The sequence below is a fragment of the Amblyomma maculatum genome, chromosome 3 (genome assembly GCF_055883805.1).
Source record: "Amblyomma maculatum isolate TAMU_Amacu chromosome 3, ASM5588380v1, whole genome shotgun sequence".
Classification (NCBI taxonomy): Eukaryota; Metazoa; Arthropoda; class Arachnida; order Ixodida; family Ixodidae; genus Amblyomma; species Amblyomma maculatum.
In genome coordinates, this window is record NC_139346.1 from 185,629,398 (window position 1) to 185,647,545 (window position 18,148).

At 45.0% G+C, this 18,148-nt stretch overlaps 1 protein-coding gene across 3 annotated transcripts in view; it reads right to left on the reverse strand.

Annotated features, from left to right (window-relative positions):
• Nucleotides 1–657: 657 nt before the first annotated feature.
• Nucleotides 658–18,148, reverse strand: part of LOC146197160 (uncharacterized) — a 160,892-nt gene continuing 143,401 nt past the window's right edge. For 2 of the 3 annotated variants that reach the window (XM_084598936.1, XM_084598934.1), the window contains exons 6-7: nt 12,304–13,398; nt 658–4,768 (exon numbers count right to left, since the gene is read on the reverse strand). In XM_084598936.1, the coding sequence (XP_084455062.1) occupies nt 12,575–13,398 (824 nt within the window). In that variant the 3' untranslated portion in view covers nt 658–4,768; nt 12,304–12,574. The remainder of the gene's footprint in view (nt 4,769–12,303; nt 13,399–18,148) is intronic. The other variant, XM_084598935.1, reaches the window with a different exon arrangement.

Sequence of the window (18,148 nt, forward strand, 5' to 3'; positions counted from 1 at the left end):
CCCATATTGCTTTAGGACATTAACATTGCACAGTCATCTGGCACATTTTTTTAATGAAAGCAGTTAACGAATGCACTCAATATCAGACATCTCGCAGCTGCCCGCTAGCAGTCATTATGAACAGCCTGTATATATCGGGTTTCTATCTCGAAGTCTCCTTGAGAATTCAGTAATATAGAAAGCCACAAAGCTTCCCAGTTTATCGAAATCAAGCAATACCATCCAGTATTAAACTTGAACAAAGGAGAGAGAGAGAGAGAGAGAGAGAGAGAGAGAGAGAGAGAGAGAGAGAGAGAGAGAGAGAGAGAGAGATAATTCTCTTCACCGCAGGGCATAATGTAATACTTCTTGAACCTCGAATGCAAAAGTGCACATGCAGTGCACATTTCTATCAGCTAGTGATAGTGTCCACGGACGAGTGGACGCCCTTGGCGGGATCTTAAAAGCCGGCTGCAGGTTTTTAAACAAAAATGTACCCAAGAAGTGTCGCGTGGACTTACAAGTTCATAACTGCCATCCATGTCGGGTATACGCTGATGTTCATGACTTCAGATCACGTGTCCTTGCGTCACGGCTCAGGGCAAATCCTTGCTGTCACTGAATTCGTCTTATCATGCAAAGACTGAGATCAAACATGACAGAAAAGTTTCACAGAGGACTCTTTTTATTATTGCTTCAAAATGACGGTCACCCATCTCCCGGCTACAAATCCATCACACATTTGTTTTTCTTTGTGTTTTTTTTTTCAGTCTTGAAATTCGCAGACTTGCACGGACACAGCTAAAACTGTTTCGCGCTCGAACCTCTATAAGTGCACACAATTCTGAGACAAAGGAATCATCCATAATGACGCATTTTGCTTTGACAGCTGATGTATAGGTGTTACCGCGCAGCAACCTATTGTGTATGCTTTGCTCGCTCACACACTGAAAAGCGTAGCGTTAAAGAAACAGGCGAAATTAATCGCTGCCGTGGCCATCAGGCAACCTGCTATGCGTACTCTATAATTACAGCCTTGAAGTATTGAAATAATTAAAGCGACTTCTGTTCTCTGAAAGAACACATTCGTTTCATTACCTCATTGCTTTGCATAGTTAATATTCTTCTGTTCGCCTCCATCGAATCTTTTTAGCACGCTAAGTATACCAAGCGAAAGTGGCGAAGAGCTGCATTCAACTATAGACAAAACTAAATGCGGCCCTGAGGTTGTTCCCAGTCGACGAGATAACAAGGTTCGCAAATATAATGCGCACGAGGGGGCGGAGGAGGAGGAGAGAGCTTCGGACTAAATCAACAAAATGACAATGAGAATAAGTACTTATTCCCAATTATTCCGTCTTCAGGTCCGAGGACCGCTTAACATCAGCCCTTGTTCTGAACAAATAGCGGGCTGCAAGATGTGGTTGGCAATCAAGAAATAATTTGAACGTAATTATTTTAGAGGGAGCAAAGGCAGCGACAAATAATAGGTGTTCCATCGAAATGTATATAACCAAAGTTTTTAAAAAGACGATGCGTCTTAACGTAGTGAAATTAGCGAATCGAGAGCCGCTTAGCCTATAGTTTGCAATAATTTAATAATAATAATAGATTTGTTCAACAGGCTCAGAAAACTTCAGCAGATTTCTGTGCGCCCTTTCATTCAAATGGTAACGGCTATGGAGAAAAAAAATATATATGAGGAGCAATTGTTCTTTATATAAATTCGCCTCTAAATGTGGCCTCTGACAGCATCCCTCTACGTATCTTTATTTCGACCATGTCCAATAATATTTCAGATATCGAACACACATTTTTACAGCACCCAATGATCATGCATTTAATTTCCCCGTCGACATTAAAGGGAGACGTCAAACCATGAACAAATTTCCCTTATCACCACCACTTGTTCTCCCTGCGAGGCACGTTCAGCTTTAAAACACTACTTGCACAAATGCCGTGGTACAACAAGGTATACGTTTGTTGAAAAAAGGAACTAAATTTATTGCAATTTGGCAATTTCTAACCTTATTCTCCCTGGTTGAAGTATATATAATTTCACGCTACCTGCTTTCCTATTCATGACGACTCGCGGGGCGCACTGATTGTTTTTCATATATGCATAATTTATTCCGTGCGCAAAACACAAAGTACGGTTCTGTGCGCATGATTTAAGACGTCATGGTTGCCTGCGTCGAAAGCAAACGGCTGACGTTTTAGGCTGCGCTCACCGTGGCTGAGCTACATGTACGCGAAAACTGACGCGAACGCGAACGCGACGGCGGCACGCGTCGCGCGAAGCCTTCGTGCGACCAGAAATGCATGTGTTGCTTGGATCTGCCGAAATAGAAAATTTCGCTCGTTCGCCCGGAAGTAAGCGTACGTCACTTCCGCTCATTTCGCACGCTTTCTTTATTTTGCTGTGTTGCATTGTGATTATGCATTACCGCGTAAATGTTTCGCTTTGTACGAACAATGATGAATGGCCAAGGATTCAAAGGACGTCTAATCGCAACCGAAAAAAGAAAAAAAAGACAAGAGGTTTCGTGACTACTCGTACACTGCAAGTTAACACAAATTCGATACGGGTTGTGAATACATTTTACTTTGGCATGTTGTCACAAAATAACTTAAATTCTTGCAATCGTTATGACTGTTGTTGCATTTGGCAATAGTTTTGCGGTGTATTAAGCCACTATGCCTGCCACACAACCTACACAGAGCGTCGTCGCCGTTTCGCTCGGTTCGCGCTGTCGCGTGCATGCATCTTCCCCAGTAGGCGACGGAGCGAGCCATGATCACTTTCACCGGTCATCCTCATAAATAAAGGTTTTTGAATGAATTAATGAACGCCGCCTTGTCGTATCGGTCACTTTTTCGCTCACATGTAGTTCAATCTTTAAGGTTTGAAGCAAATGACTCAAATCATATCCTTGTTCAATGTGCTTCACTCACATGTCATCACAATTTTCGATTAATTGGATATTCTATGTGATCTTTGCAGCTAAATTTTATGAACTGTCATATATTTATCGCAAGAAGAGACGTTAAAAATATACCTCAGGTTATCCACGCAGGCCCAGAGGACAGGCATGCATGACGTTTTCCTCTAACCTTAGATGTCGCCAACAAAAATAATAAATAATAGAGCGGGAAAGCATGCATCTGAGGCGAATAGCTTTCTGCCTGCAATGAGTGAACATTGCGACATGCAAATTGCAAGAAATTCTCAAGTTCTTCAGCTCTTTCGTATTATTGAAATGCGACATGAGAAATATTAGCTCCGTAATCGCTGGGTGGTCAATTCAGAAACTATATACGATAGCGAAACTTCTATAAAAACTAGTGGCATTGTTTCCTGCTGGCGACATTGGTTTGTTATGCAATGTGCGCTTTTATTGCTTATGGAAGAGATTTACGGAGTGCACGCTACACGTTTTATACTCAAGCGTGTTAGACAATTTGATCGTCGCCAATGATGACGCAAACAGCCGGCGGTTATGGCTGCGAGTATAATATGTAAGTAATTGGTTATTAAGCCTTACTTCTAATCTCCTAGAGCATGTAAGGCCGACGAACCGATAACACACCGTCTGCGCAGCCCCCGAGCAGACGATTTGGGTGGTACGTGCATGCTTGCCTTGTTATCGTCTTCTGATCTGCGCCATTAAGAATGTTCGCGCCACGCCTAACGTATGTGGCGCCAATACTCAAGGAGGCGTTGCACGAGGAAAGGTGTTGCACTTGCTTATTGCCAGTTCAACCGCACTGACACCTCGTCATTACACAACTCTTAACCGCATCGTTACTTATTGCTAAGCATGGCTGTTTAACTAACTGCCTTCCTCAACGTTCTGGACAAGCGCCAGTGCAAATATCAAGGTGTAAAGAAACGACAAAGGCAATCTTGAAGGAAAACACACAAACAATAATTAACTGTCATGCCTTGGTCGAAAAAAAGAAGGATAGTAATTTATCGATGTCAAATTCATGGCCCCATGCGCCAGTCATTCGTCGTCGTACATCCCCCCTCGTCCCCTTCCCCTAACGTCCGGAAAGGGTTAAATTTGCGACAAACTAGACGTACGCTCTAATGTTTCTCCGACACAAACCAGAATGTGAGATTACATTGGAAACAGTTTAGCAAAGCTTTACGCTGTCCTCGTTAATTGCAATCGTTGCACAGAATCGCTGTGTGGCAGTGTAATAATAGAGCTGATTACCGTAACGTGCATCACTGGGGTCACAGGATAACGTGCACCAAAAATGTTCATGGTTCTACAACACCGGAGGTAAACAAGGAGACTCTATACAGTGGTACTCAGCCTGTAAAGCCGGGAACTTTCTCTCAGCCCAATAATTTTATTTCACGTTTGTCTCGCACCTTCAGGAAAGTGCACTCTATATAGTTTCCAAGCATGTGTGTATAAGCGTCTATACTCTAGGCGTATGCATAGCTCATCGTTACTACCGACCACTCTTCTCTTCTTTCGTACATAAATTAACAGCCAACACATACATGTTATACAGCCAAAAAATGCAGTTAAAGAACCCAAACTCTACATATGTACAACAGCAAAGCAGCCGTGGAGTCGCAACTGAGAGGAATATTTATATAAAAGCGAGGTTCTGCGGCTGTTTTTATACAGTGGCTACACAACAAATGCTTTGAAGCCGATGCACTTCTGGATAAACGCTGCACCCCTGGCGGTAGAGTCTGTGCGCCAAAGTTCATTCAAATGTGGAAGGTGGGAGCGATGTCCAGTGGCTTTCCGTACAAGCGCACCGCCTGAAATGAGAAGAAAATACAGCAGGTGCAGTGGATGAAAAACTCGTTCTTATGAGATGTACAGTATGGTCCACTGTTAAAGGGAACGCGCGTTCGCGTAGCCTAAACAATTTGCCACGCTTACTGCGCAAGCACTTTGTGCGATCATTTATTGCCGGAGGCTCTTGGAAATGCTTTTTAAAGCGCGGAAGCCATGCGGTTTCATGTTCCCTTTAACAGTGGACGGTACTAACTCTACGCAAGGGGTTTTCAAACATTTCGCCTCACAGAGCTCCGACAGTTATCAGTGAGTGCCATGGACACCCCTGCCATCCAGATTAAGCGATTCTCATGCAAGGACCCGTCCTGTTTTTCTTTCTTCCCGAATACTGCAGCATGAGATATGAGGCCAGTGATGAGATATGAGGCCGGTGAGTATAAATGGTTCTGATGAGTTGAAACTTCCGAACAAAGTTTCGAAAATTTAACCGACAAATGCACGAACATGTTGCCGCAGGGAGCTATACTCGGAGTGCTTGGGTAAGTTAGCTTATAGATATTGCTTAGACAAAGATTCGTAGGACTGAAGTTGTCCATGCTATGTAAAGCGTGGCACTTTATGCAATTTCTGTGATAGTACTAATATGGAGTCATGAGCTCAACTTATCGTACTAAATAAAGGCAGCCAGGCAACGAGAGAAGTAAATTAATTTGTGTTATCTTTAAAATGGCTATAACTTCCGCTTCTTTATTATTATTTATTTATTTTTTGCATCGGTATGCCAAAAAAGTTTCTTTGCGCTCTTTGGCTGTATCTTCCCGCGTGTCCGTGACTGTATGTTTGATATACAGAGTTGATCGCTAGCTTATCGGTATAATTGTCTCGCGTATTATCGCATTATATTTGTTTCATTTCGCTTACAATGTTTCATATGTTTTCTTTCTGTGCTTCTCATTTCAACTTTAGGAAGTCCCATTGCCTATTTGTCAGATACCTGGTGCAAAAATAAATGCACGCGTTGTTTTAAAGTCTACAGTCAGATATTTCGTCTCACCGCCGCCATCAGTTTTTCGTGCAGGCACATATATGAACTTTTGTGGAAGCCCAATCAATTCATATTGTGCGCTTGAGACGCGAAATACGCGTTTTACTTTTTTAAACCGCTACTGCGACTATCCTTCACTGTGGACATCACCAAGGAAAGACCTTGGAAAAGGCAGTGACTAATGCCGAACTCTGATAACATGAAACGCAGACAACAATGTTCCACACGAGGATTACGACGAAGAAACCACATAAACTGATATATGCAACGCACCCAAAAGCGCACTACGCGCGCATATACACGCACATCTTTGTTCAAAAAAAAAAAAAAAAAGAGAAAAAAGGCACAACTCTTATCATCCCCGAGGTCTTGGCATTGGCCAGAGCTCCCCTCTGCTACGTCATGACTACATTTGGCGATCAATAGTGAGCAAATGAAGCTGTGAGCACGCATCTAAGTCGAGTCACAAGGCGTCCCATCGCCATTTATAAGTGCGAGCGCAGATTCATTTACTGACGCTCATCGCCTATACGGTAGTCGTAACGTGCGCTGCCAGTAATGAGGGCCGGTAGACTCTTCCTGGCAACCTATGTGCATATATTGCTTCCGATGCTTCAAACATTTGCCTTGTCTTGTGTTGCGAGTGAATTTGGTTGACGAAACCAGCAGTCCTTATATCCAGTGACACACAGCACTCGAGGGGGAATTAATTGAGTAGTTTAATTCGACCCGCTCATGTTTCGCCTTTCCCTAAACGCATCCACAGCCATCGTTGGTCGCACTTGGAAACAGTATGAAAGTTTCGGGAGATGTTAGAGGGAGAATGAAAAGTAAATGCAATAATGAGAGGAAAAAGTTATGAATAGAAGGAGAAAAAAAAGGAAACCGCCTGACGCCGTGCTCTGCAAAAAGGGAGCGGTCCCTCATCAACCCATTTCTCATCCCGAAAAAATAGAAGAAAATGAAAAGCTAGCGCGATCAAGGCGGCGCGCGACCCATGAACCACCGCCACCATCACTGTTACCGCCGGGAATGTCGGGATACCGCGCGAGCAACGCCCATTCCCGATTCTGCCCCCCAATCTCCCCTTTTTTCTACGGCGAGAAGCGGAGAGAGGCACAACGCCATTTCTTTTTGCGAGGACAAGAGTGTAAATGGGAAAGAAGGGCAGGCGGAAAGACGGAATAAAGTGCTGGAGGACGGAGAATCTTTTCGGCGCGGCGCGAGGGTTTTGCCAAAGTTTGACGATACACACACGAACCAAGTGCCTCTTCACACGCGAAGCGGCCATTCGCGCTCTGCTGCGCGCCCTTTCTCCCGCCCGCCTTTTCCCTTTTCCCCGAGAATGAGCTCCGACGTTGATGCGTATAAACCCTGCGCGTAAGAAGGAGGGAGAAATCCTTCGTGGACTTTCATTACACGACTCTCTCGCATTATCTCTCGGGTGTGCAGAGTCTTTACGGATACCGTCCTCTCCAAATCACCTCCTTCTCCCCACCGCCAGATTTTTTCATTTTTAATTTTGCTTTTCTAGAGCATTCAATTTCCTCGCCATTCCCACTTCCCCTCGATGTTTCCTTCCTCCTCACCGTCATATAAGACCGGCGCTCTCGGAACGATGCAGCATCCCCATTGGAGAACTCTTCTTTTTCCCACTATGTCTCTCAGTGGTGGCCATCCCGACCCGTACGCTTCTATCGTTTTGTACTCCTGCCCCTCCTGTCAATCGTTTCTTAGGCTGCGTTCATCATTGTCCATTTTCACCTTGTAAGATTTCGATCGTCCTGCTAGCTGTTACATCCCCTCCCCCCTAGATTGTTCCAGTGGCTGTAAACAGTTGATTCACCGTATATATACCTGCTGGCTTGTTTGTAGCCCTCTCCCTACGATTACACGCCCGCGCCTTTCTTTCGTGTCAGGGCCAACTCTCTGCATTCACAAGAATCCAGCTCAATCCGCTATATTCCCTTGTTCTTCATCAGCACAGTTTCCCGGTTTATCACTCGCACCGCCTTTCTTGCATACATGTGCTTCACTCACTATTTTCCTCAAGCTGTACTAAAATACAAGTAAAACAAAAACTGCTGTTGCTGCAAGATTATCTCGATTCTCTCCCCCGCGAGCGCGGAAACAAAAGTGCGCGCGCGTTTTCGCATTTTCCCAGTGCGGTGCCGTTGAATCCCGCCTTCGAGCGCGCACATCACGCGACAGCCCGAGAGGCGCGGCGGCGTGGTCATCCATCTGGGGAACCGCCGCGAAGCCCTTTTTTTGTTTCTTTTCCTTTTGCAACTCTTACGCGCACGCTCTTCCTTGTTTCCCGCCATCATTCCCCTTTTGTTCCCCCCCTGTTTTTCCGCGGATAAATTGCAGAATCTCTTCGCCTCCATCACTGCCTCCCGCAAAACTCGCAAAAACGTTTTCAGATTCCCCGCGGAAAAATGCCGGCAACTTGGCCCGTTGTATATATAGGCGCGCGTGGAGTAATCGCCGCGCAGCGCCCGATTCGAAACATCCATTCCCTCTTTCCCGTTCCCGCCCGCCACTTTTATTTATTCCGCACTGCAAGCGACGACGACCACTGCGGCCAAGGGATTGCGCCGAACAGAACGGTTTTGTAACCCCAGACAAAAGAGTACCGCTTAGAATGCGCTGCGAATTGGGAGTATGCATGGAACAAATAAAACGGATCAAGTTGCGCAGCGCTCCATGAAAAGTTTTCCCGTTTTCACAAAGCCTGCCCTGTTTCCCTAAAACCGTTCCCCTCTAATCTGTATCCCTTTTTGCCTTCCCGTTTTCAAACCAAGAAACGGGTCGCTCGTGGAGAAGGAATCGAAGAGACGATGAGGGGAAGCATGTGCAGAGGAAGGGAGGGGAGGGGAGGGGGATGAAGAGGGTTGCCTTCGCCCGCGTAATCGCTTCACTCGTTCGCCGCGCGCACCCTCTTGCAGTGAATTGAAGCCGTGCTAGACACGAGCTGCACGCGCGTCATTTGCACTAGACACGCTCAGTCGCTCGGCAGATCGCTTTTAATGAGGTCTGCGCTTCCCCTCGCTCTCTCTCTCTGCGTTCAACTCGAGGCACGTTTATGTATCTGTTGGGTTGACACCAATCGTTCGTCTTATCGCGGTCCGGTGACTCTGCTGCCGAATATTCGCTCGTCGTCTACGTATCGCTGTGCCTAAAAGGGCGAATGCGAATTTACGCTTCAGGGCAGATGGAGATGCGCTGGAACATCCCTCGTAAATTCTGCTCGGCGCGAGGGAATGGAGTGATTAAAGAAAAAAGAAAAGACGATAGGCCTTATAAGCACTTGAAAGACTTTGGTCTCCACGGGTTTCGCTCCCTATCCGCCCTATCCTCCCGAATTTAGTATTACAATTCACTGATGTTAAAGGTGGCTGTTTGATTATCATTCATGAATGTTTCTCGGGCTGCAGATTTCTCAGACCTCTGGAGCTGAAGCAGCTCGGAACCGTACAAACACTTTGGAAGTGTATTTTTAAGAGTAAGCAAAATTACCTTCCCTGCGCATACAAAAGGTGTTAAAACAAAAATCCGCCCTATGGTTGTAATTTTCTTGAAGAGCAGATATCGGGTGCTTCTTCTCGAGCACAATTGAATGACTAAAATTTAAAATGCTCCAGACACCGTTAAACGCGCGCTGTTTGAAATTAATTTTCTTCTGCGTAGATTATTCGAAGGGCTTGTCTGCTGAGACATATACGTCCATGCAACGTTCAAGTAAACAAAGCATGCATTCAAATCAATCCAAGTATACACATTGTGTCTGCCTCTCAAGGGCTCAATAGCCGGTTTGAGGAAAGTGCTACGGCTATTCATTATGCTTCCCCATACGGCAGTCTAGTGTTGGCCTCGTCCTGTTAGTTTACATAACTATATGCTTCGCAACAGAAAAGCAAGATGCATCGAAAAGAAGTCTACTAAGAGCCAGTTTACTTAAAATAACGATTTTAGTGGAAACTTGAAACTGGTTGATATACACCAAAACACCGATCAGTGGAACAGTTTTCTGCTCGTTGTTTTGCTGCAACACATTTGTATCCACCCAATGTCCGGAAGGATAGTTGCCTAACCCCATAAATAAGATATATATATATATATATATATATATATATATATATATATATATATATATATATATATATGTATGTATTACTATTTGATATTACCATTTCTGTTATCAGTTAAATTTTTATATGTGGTGGAGCATTAAATGTCTCGGCACAAAGGAATGAGCTTTAGTTTTGCAAGACACGGCGTAGTTTTTCTCGGCAGAAAATCGCATATCACAAGAGATGGAAAACGCCGTTTTTGTCATTTCAATAAGTTGCAAGTTTGGAGACCTGTTGCTTGCGCATTAAAATTTTGTAATTCATTATTTTTTACTCAATAAATCTATGCAGCTCTAACATTTTATAACGATTATTAAAAACTTGTTTTGCTGTTGCAGCAATCATTAACACTGCCAACAGGCATAAAATGACTTTATAAGCATTGAGAATTGGCTTCGAATATTGCATAAGTTAAAAATGGCACTAAGTAGAGCAAATACTAAATTGAACTTTTGGCGCCTACTCCTTAAGGGAAAGCAGGAAGCACCTCTATAGAATGAAAACATGTTAGCAGTTTTGTATTTATTAAGGTTCTAGGCTCATGGAACGAAATCCCGTACGCGAGAGTTTTGCGCTAGATTTGTGCGCGAGATCTGTCATACTCCGCGAGATTCCGCGAGAAGTATTCTTGTGTAGCTTTCCTGCCATCTGCAATCCCACACTTCAACGCGCGCCAAGAAACGCCACGCGAGCGGAGCGATTGTGTACCGTTCAAACTCACACTTGCCGGAGAAAGTGCGGCAGATACTATACGCTGTAAACCAATTATATGTGCACATAGCACTGCAACGAACGCCAATAAGAGGGAAACGATAATGGGGAAATGATAGGAGAGGAAGGCTAGGCTTTCTCCATTTTTCTCTTAAGAGATATCTAAGAGACTCTCTAATATTTTTTTTTTATAATTTTAGTCCACTAGTGCAATACATTTTAGTGCCTGATGCTTATAAAGTACTTAGAATTGATTTTTACGACAATTCGATGAAAATCAAATGTTCGGTTGTATATACTATATGTTTAATCTAAATCAAATTTGTTCATGTCTTGATATCTTTGAATTTTGACTGATTTCAAAATAATATGAAGACAGAATGGACAACTCTAGAGCTTAAAAATTTTCCAGGAATAAAGCATGAAGCCGGGATAGTGTAGAGAAAACGTTTCACTGGCAGTACTTTATTAAGTCGTGCCGGGATGCAGGGCTGAATAGCGACAATATTCAGGACAAGATCTCAGTTTTATATTAACTTTTATAATTTTAGACATTATAACGCAACGATTTTTCAATCCGTAATATTTCTGAGGTACTGAAGATTCCTGAGAGGCATTTTCATAAAAAGCGAAGATTTGTTTTATTTTTAATCGGAATCAAATTTGCGCCTTTTTTGCTATTTTAGAATTTTGGGCGAATTTGATGCGCTGTAGAGAACACGCACTCTAGATCTCCCAATATTGCCTGACATAATGAAATAACCTGAATAATAACGAGAAAAAGCTTTAGTGTAAACAACGTAACGCATCATGCCCATATTTAAGGATGAAAATGAACTCTATAGCAGCGGGTCTCTCTTGAAGCAATGTTTTCGATTTTTTACTAAATCAACTGCAGCAAAAAAAAAACATCCTTCGATAATTCTCATAAAAGTAAGAGTCGCATAGAGGTGCTGAATAAATAGAATAAATAACAAAATTTTAGTACGCAAACAGCAGGGCTTCAAACTATCGGTTTATTAAAATGGCAAAAACGACGTTTTCCACCTGTAGTGATATACAATTTTTTTCCGAGGAAACTAGGCCGTATCTTGCAAAACTGAAGTTCATTCCTTTGTGTCGAGACATTTGCCCATCATATATAAAAATTTCATTGAAAACAAAACATGGTCACATGGGACCTCGACACCGTTCTTATCTGCACACACCCATATAATATATATTCAGAATATCTGAACGCAATCAAGAAGTGCGAAAATATTGCATACGACGCTCAGCTACAACTCAGTAGGCCATTTGAAAAGAGGCTGATAAAACTTTGGACTAGTGAAGTTTTTGTGTTTTTTTTTTCGTCTCAATCTTGGCTTCAATTTTCGCTCGCTTTTTTTACATCTCTTATCTCCAAGAGATCCTCATAAAGCGAAATTATTTCCCCTGGATGCACGAGAGAAATATTTTATGCTTGACAGAAAGTGGAAAGTGATCATAAAGTTAAAAAAAAAAATCTCCTTTGGAGCCCAGGGTATGGTACTATAATCGGCAGAAGAACGATTCCAGAATTGTTGTCGACTACCGTTACTGCAAGCTCTTTATAGATCGATATTGCGAGTATGCAAGAAGAGAGTGCAGAAAAGATTTTTAAGACGCTTTTACGCAGTGGACGTACCTGTCTGTGATTACTTTGTCTTGCATAGCCTGGCCTTGTTATCCACGGGGTTACGTTGCCGCAGCTTGCTCCTCTCTCAACAAGGAAGCTCGCACGGTACGCTGTCACTGTAATCACCACAATCTTCGTCTCTCAAGGGCCACTGTACACACAAATGAAAGCCTCGCACCGCGCACCACGAAGCCACGGCTCGAGTAAGTCACACGAGCACCGCCACTGCACATATACACACGTACGACAAACGAGCGTCAGCGGCATGCCCTATCACTGTCTACTTATCGCTAAGCCTGGACAGAGACAGCATGGCCAACTGTTCCTGGCGCCTCTCGAGCCCGTTCACCATGTTCTCCATGTTCTTGAGTTCGCTCGACACGAGTGACGCGGCGACGAGTGAGTTGTCCGAACTGTTTCCCGCTTCAGACGACGGCGAACTGAGGCACTTGTCCAGCGTCGCGCCAACCACAACGCCGTGAGGCGGTGGCGGCCCGTACAGAGTCCTGACGGGAGAAGGCTCCTGCAGCACCGAGTCCGGGTACGTGGGCGTCGGCGCTACAATCTGCTGTGCCGCGGACGATGAGGACGACGACGAAGACGTGGGTGCCGTCGGCACGGGATAAGGCGCGAAACGCCCTTGCGAACCACCGCCGCCCTGCTTCAGGAACCGCGGGGAGCCCACCGGATCAGCAGAGGAGAGACCTCCTCCTACCGGCCCCGACCCTACGGGGCCCTGGCCATTGAAGAAGTGCTGGCTTGCGGCCATCAGCAGTGGAAGGCTGGCACTGTGAGGGCCGACCAGAGCCGCCGCCGCGGCGTGGTTGTGACTGGAGGCCGATGATGGACCTCGGGGTAGAAACATGGCGGACGGCGGTAGGCCCATGGTTGGGTGGTAGAAAGATGCCGTCGGGTAGAAGTAGGGAAATAGGGCGGCAGCCTGCGGATGCGCCGCTGCCAAGCTGAGTCCCTGCAGACCGTGTAGTGACATCTCGGCGGCCGCGACAGCTGCGGCGGCGGCGAGGTTGCTGGGGCTGGGCGAGTGCCTTCGGTCCCCATTTGACGCGTCGTCCGGCCGGCCGCCGCTTCGCTCATGCCCGGCTGCTGGACAAAAAGAAAAAAAAAAATCTGATGCAAAAGAGGCACGAGATCATTATCGTTATCTATATACCCTTGATTTCATCTACCTTTGTGTGAGGTCTCTATCAATGATACATTCAGTTATCCATTAGTTGCATCCGCCCGATACCGGTAATCTTTTTAATCTCAATCTACCCACCTGAATCTCTGCCTCCACCTCCTGCGCTTTTTTCCTCTCTAGTCCTAAAGAACTGCTGCTCATTTAATGGCATTACTTATCTCATACGCTCATGCGTGTCTCCTTGTTGTTGTTGTTGTTGTTGTTGTTGTCCAAATAACTTATGGCACATACCCACAGAGGGGGATCGGCCAAGAATTGGGTAGCAAATAATTTTTTTTAAATATACTTGCATAAAAAAAATTACTTGAGGGGTAGAGGAAAGGAAACAGAACGGGAAATAAGTGAAATATAAAATGAAAAGTCGTAACACTGACGGGAGATTGACACTATAATTGTAGAACAACTGATGTTTAAATATTTAGCAAGGCAAACGATTTGAGTCCAGTAAAAAAATTTTGCATGGCGGTAAAAACTGACCTGTGACTGTGCCCAAGGATGGTGGCGCCAAATGATAACAATGTCGGGCTGCTTAAACTAAGGCCAAGCTGTTGCAATGGCCTTTCCATCAACTGTTTTCTCAACGTAGTAAAGCGGCGGCAAAACAATACAAAGTGATCTAATGTTTCTTGTTCACCGCAAAATGCGCAGACGGGAGACAGTGCCAAACCAGACCTGTAAAGATAGAAATTTAAAGGTGGGATACGGCATCGCAGCCTTGTTAGTGAAATCTCAAGTTGCCGTGAGTGACATAATTTTCTATTCCAAGAATAATTTAGATGCAGGTAGTCATCAGATCTTAAAAGATGTCCATTTTTCATATTTAATAGAACGTTTCTTCGAAACCTCGCTGCGGTGATGTACGCGGTCGCCGGAAGGATAGATAATACGGGGCCATTAAGGGACTCTTTTGCCAAATTGTCAGCATATTCATTTAAAGTCACATTGCTGTGGCCTGGTACCCATACAATATGTACAATTTTCAAATGTCTAGGGATCAGGGAGACAAAGGGTTCATTCGGTCCTTCATTTACCTTTCCATGGCTTGCTGTGCTGTTCTCACTTTAACCTCATGCCTTTTCGCTAGCCTGCATCTCAGCATCGTAAAGGCGACGCGTCGTTAGTGATGGCGTTATTAACAGTGTATATATATATATATATGTGTGTGTGTGTGTGTGTGTGTGTGTGTGTGTGTGTGTGTGTGTGTGTGTGTGTGTGTGTGTGTGTGTGTGTGTGTGTGTGTGTGTGTGTGTGTGTGTGTGTGTGTGTGTGTGTGTGTGTGTGTGTGTGTGTGTGTGTGTGTGTGTGTGTGTGTGTGTGTGTGTGTGTGTGTGTGTGTGTGTGTGTGTGTGTGTGTGTGTGTGTGTGTGTGTGTGTGTGTGTGTGTGTGTGTGTCTTTAGATAGCAATGCACGGCGCATTAGTTGCGCCAGGATGTGATACAGTTTGCAGAGAGATAACAATAGCTGTTTATTTGCTGGTATCAAGCTTGCATTATATAAAAATCACTTCAAATGAAATCATTTCAAATTGGTGTATACTTACCGAGCTGTTATTTTTGTACTGCAAAATGCTGCAGTATATATCTTTTAGGCCGCCAGTTCTTTTCTTCTTTTTTTTTTTTTCAATGCGAGCGAATCAAGCGAATTAGCAAGCCCCCTGCGGGTAAGATGACTCGGCTTGCTCCACCTCTTACTGCTATGGACCCAACCAGTAATGTTTTGTTACCCGGCACACTCAGCCCCCTGTATACAGGGCTTAAGCGTCACTAACAAGGAGAGCGTATACAGCAATGCCTAGTGTTCAGTTAAAATATTCACCACTGGCGGTCTTCGTCTTTCTTTTCCGGGCGTGGCTTTTTTGAGCACTCATGCCGGAAGGCAAGTTCCCTAGAAAATCTCTTCCCTGAAAGCATTTCAGCGTACTTCTTCGGGCCAGTGAGAAAACCTGAAGCAGACTCTCTGTGCCTTGCTCTGTAGATCGCCCACGCGCTGACGCCCGCCGGCATTTCCGCGGCGCCCTATAGTCACGCGAAATGTATAGGGAACCTAAAAACGGGAGCCGGCGCAACATGTATAGGCTCACTAGCTAAGAAAGACGGCAGAAAGTGACCTCTCTCACCTTCCCAGCTTTCCACAGCAGACACCGCACACTTCTCAGAACGGGATAGTTAAGAGAAAGATCTACATCAGCGCTTTCACCCCTCCGTTGGCAGCAAACCTTTTCCCTCCCATCTCCACCCACAACGAGCACGGTAGCGAAGGAATTCATTCTCAAAAAACGAGAGGGAAAAAAAGAATACGCACAGAAAATTCGCCCAGGAAGGCAACGCATGCAGTGTCGACAGCGGGAAGGCGTGAGAAACTCGATCTGCCGCGGCGACACTCGCGACGGGACAAGGCCGCATCCGTCCAAGTGCGCGGCTTCGCCAATCTTCGTCCTGATTTGTTTTTGTTTCGCCCACTGCGGGCAGTGAAAGCTGATGCGCCTGGTTTCCGAAAAACTCTCGCGAGAAGTGTCTCGGCTCCGGTGCACCGAAAGCGAGTCAATCAGCAGTTGCTTCGGAAGCTGTGTGCCCTTTTTGACAGCGTTGCTCCGCTGTACAGCATGCATGGCGTATATATGTGAGACAACGGCAATATATATCCGCAATTCCGCAGATGATTATAAATGCGTGTTTTTATTTCAGGCCCAGTGTTTTAACCTATGACTACCGCTTTAACGTGTGTTTGCCTAGAAGGAGCATTTTTCTACTGACCGGCTTCATGTTTTCACATTCGCGAGGCGCTGCACTATAATGCGTGTAATTGCACTTAGGCATTTTTTTTTTCTTCTCTTTTTTCCCATTTCATTTTAGGCTATACATGTGTGTTCTCGTGTTTGGAAGCTTACCTTGATTATATCCTGCCAGTACAAATTTGGCCCTCCTTTGATATGACAACATCGCTACCGTTATCACCTCGATTATCTATACACCTATATAAGTCCACATTACAACAAACAGAAACGTATCGCATGTCCTCCCCTCTGCGGCACCAGTCACTGCGACTATCTTATCTCCCTGCCACCTAATCCACATCACCACTTTCCATAACCGCTGCCGCCCTTTCCAAACCTCTAATGCTCTCTTTCTACCCATTCGCTCATTCCTAAAGGTCAGCGCTGATCACTTTAGCTAACACGTGACCCTCAGTGAAACAGCGAGCCTTTCCATTTCAACCCAGCTTAGCAGAGCAGGTCAAAACACCGTGCACCTAACGAGAGTCGTTTTCTCTTCTTTCTTTCTCTTTCTTTCTTTTTCTTTCGCACGAAGAAGAAGCTATGCACTGTGTGGCCTTCGTAGAATCGCAACATCTGGGAAACTGCCTTCAGCGACGCTGGCCACCAGAGTCAGATTCGAACGCCGCAGGAATTTGCAGTTCGGTCGCTTCTCCCACCTCCATGCTTCTTCGGCCTCCGGATCGCGCTTATCTTAACTGACCTCTCCTCTGCTGCTTAGAGCAACCGGCAGCAAGTTTTCTAGTTCTGGGCGTTCTAGGAATGGACTTCGTCCACTCCTAAAGGGCAGAAGAAAACGGAAAGAAACGCAGAATGGACGCTTCGCGATAGCTGAAACAAAACACGCCCGCGCTATATCGTACACAAACAACCAGAAAGAGAGCGCTGCTGTTCCGCCTGCTACTGCATGCTACTGCTACTGCTGCTGCCTACCACAGCTGTTCCTGCTGGTTGATGGATCATATTCATTTGCCTATTTTGTTTTCTCTTCTTCTAGCTTTCTCTTCTTTTTCCTAAGCGGAAAGTATATAGCCCACTCCCCTGTGGCAACATGCGCCGGCAAGCGTGTTTCAAGATAACCGTTGTGTAGGTTAGGGAAGAGTGCTCGGCACGCAGGCGCCGTTTTCTTCTTGTTTGACTTATGGAAGCTATAAATCATAACGGTCGTTATGTGTAAACTGGCTTTCATTGCGATGCAGGGTATAGACAACGACGGAGTGACGACAAATCGTATGCAGGCTAACGTGTCTACGCCTATATACTGCTGTCGACGGTAGCATTTCATTAGGCGTTTTTATCGCCTCCCATCTTTGTTCGATATACGAAAACTAAAAAAAAAAAAAAAAAAATGTGATTCGAATCAAATTTTAACACATCGAAATCGCAGCTTTCGGCCAAGCATTGCGAGCCTTACGCTTCTATTAAAACGAAATGAATTTCGTCCAGAAATCCAGAATGCGCCAATAATTAGTTCTTGTCTGCCATGAATGCATGACCCAAGCCACACAGCTTTGCGGATGATGAAGAAATTCTGCTGAAACAAAAGTTTTTCTCCTTCAGTTGTGTGCTGTGCACGATTCCAATGGGCAATTACATCGAGTCGCTTACAGTGCCCTCTTAAGAACAAGACTTCTCTAGCCGATGGCTCTAATATCATCCCCAAGATGTATATGCCTACAAGGCGAATCAACACTTGCGAAACACTGCGGGGAGCTAACGTATCTACGTTTTTATGAAGGTGACGTCATTATAGTTGAAGCGAAGTTTAAACGCGGCGTCATGCTACGAGACGCTACACGCAGTCATGATCTTTGTATGTAAAGGCGGGTGGCACACGTCTTCTATCCTCTCTGTTACACAGCACAGTATCGAAGAATTA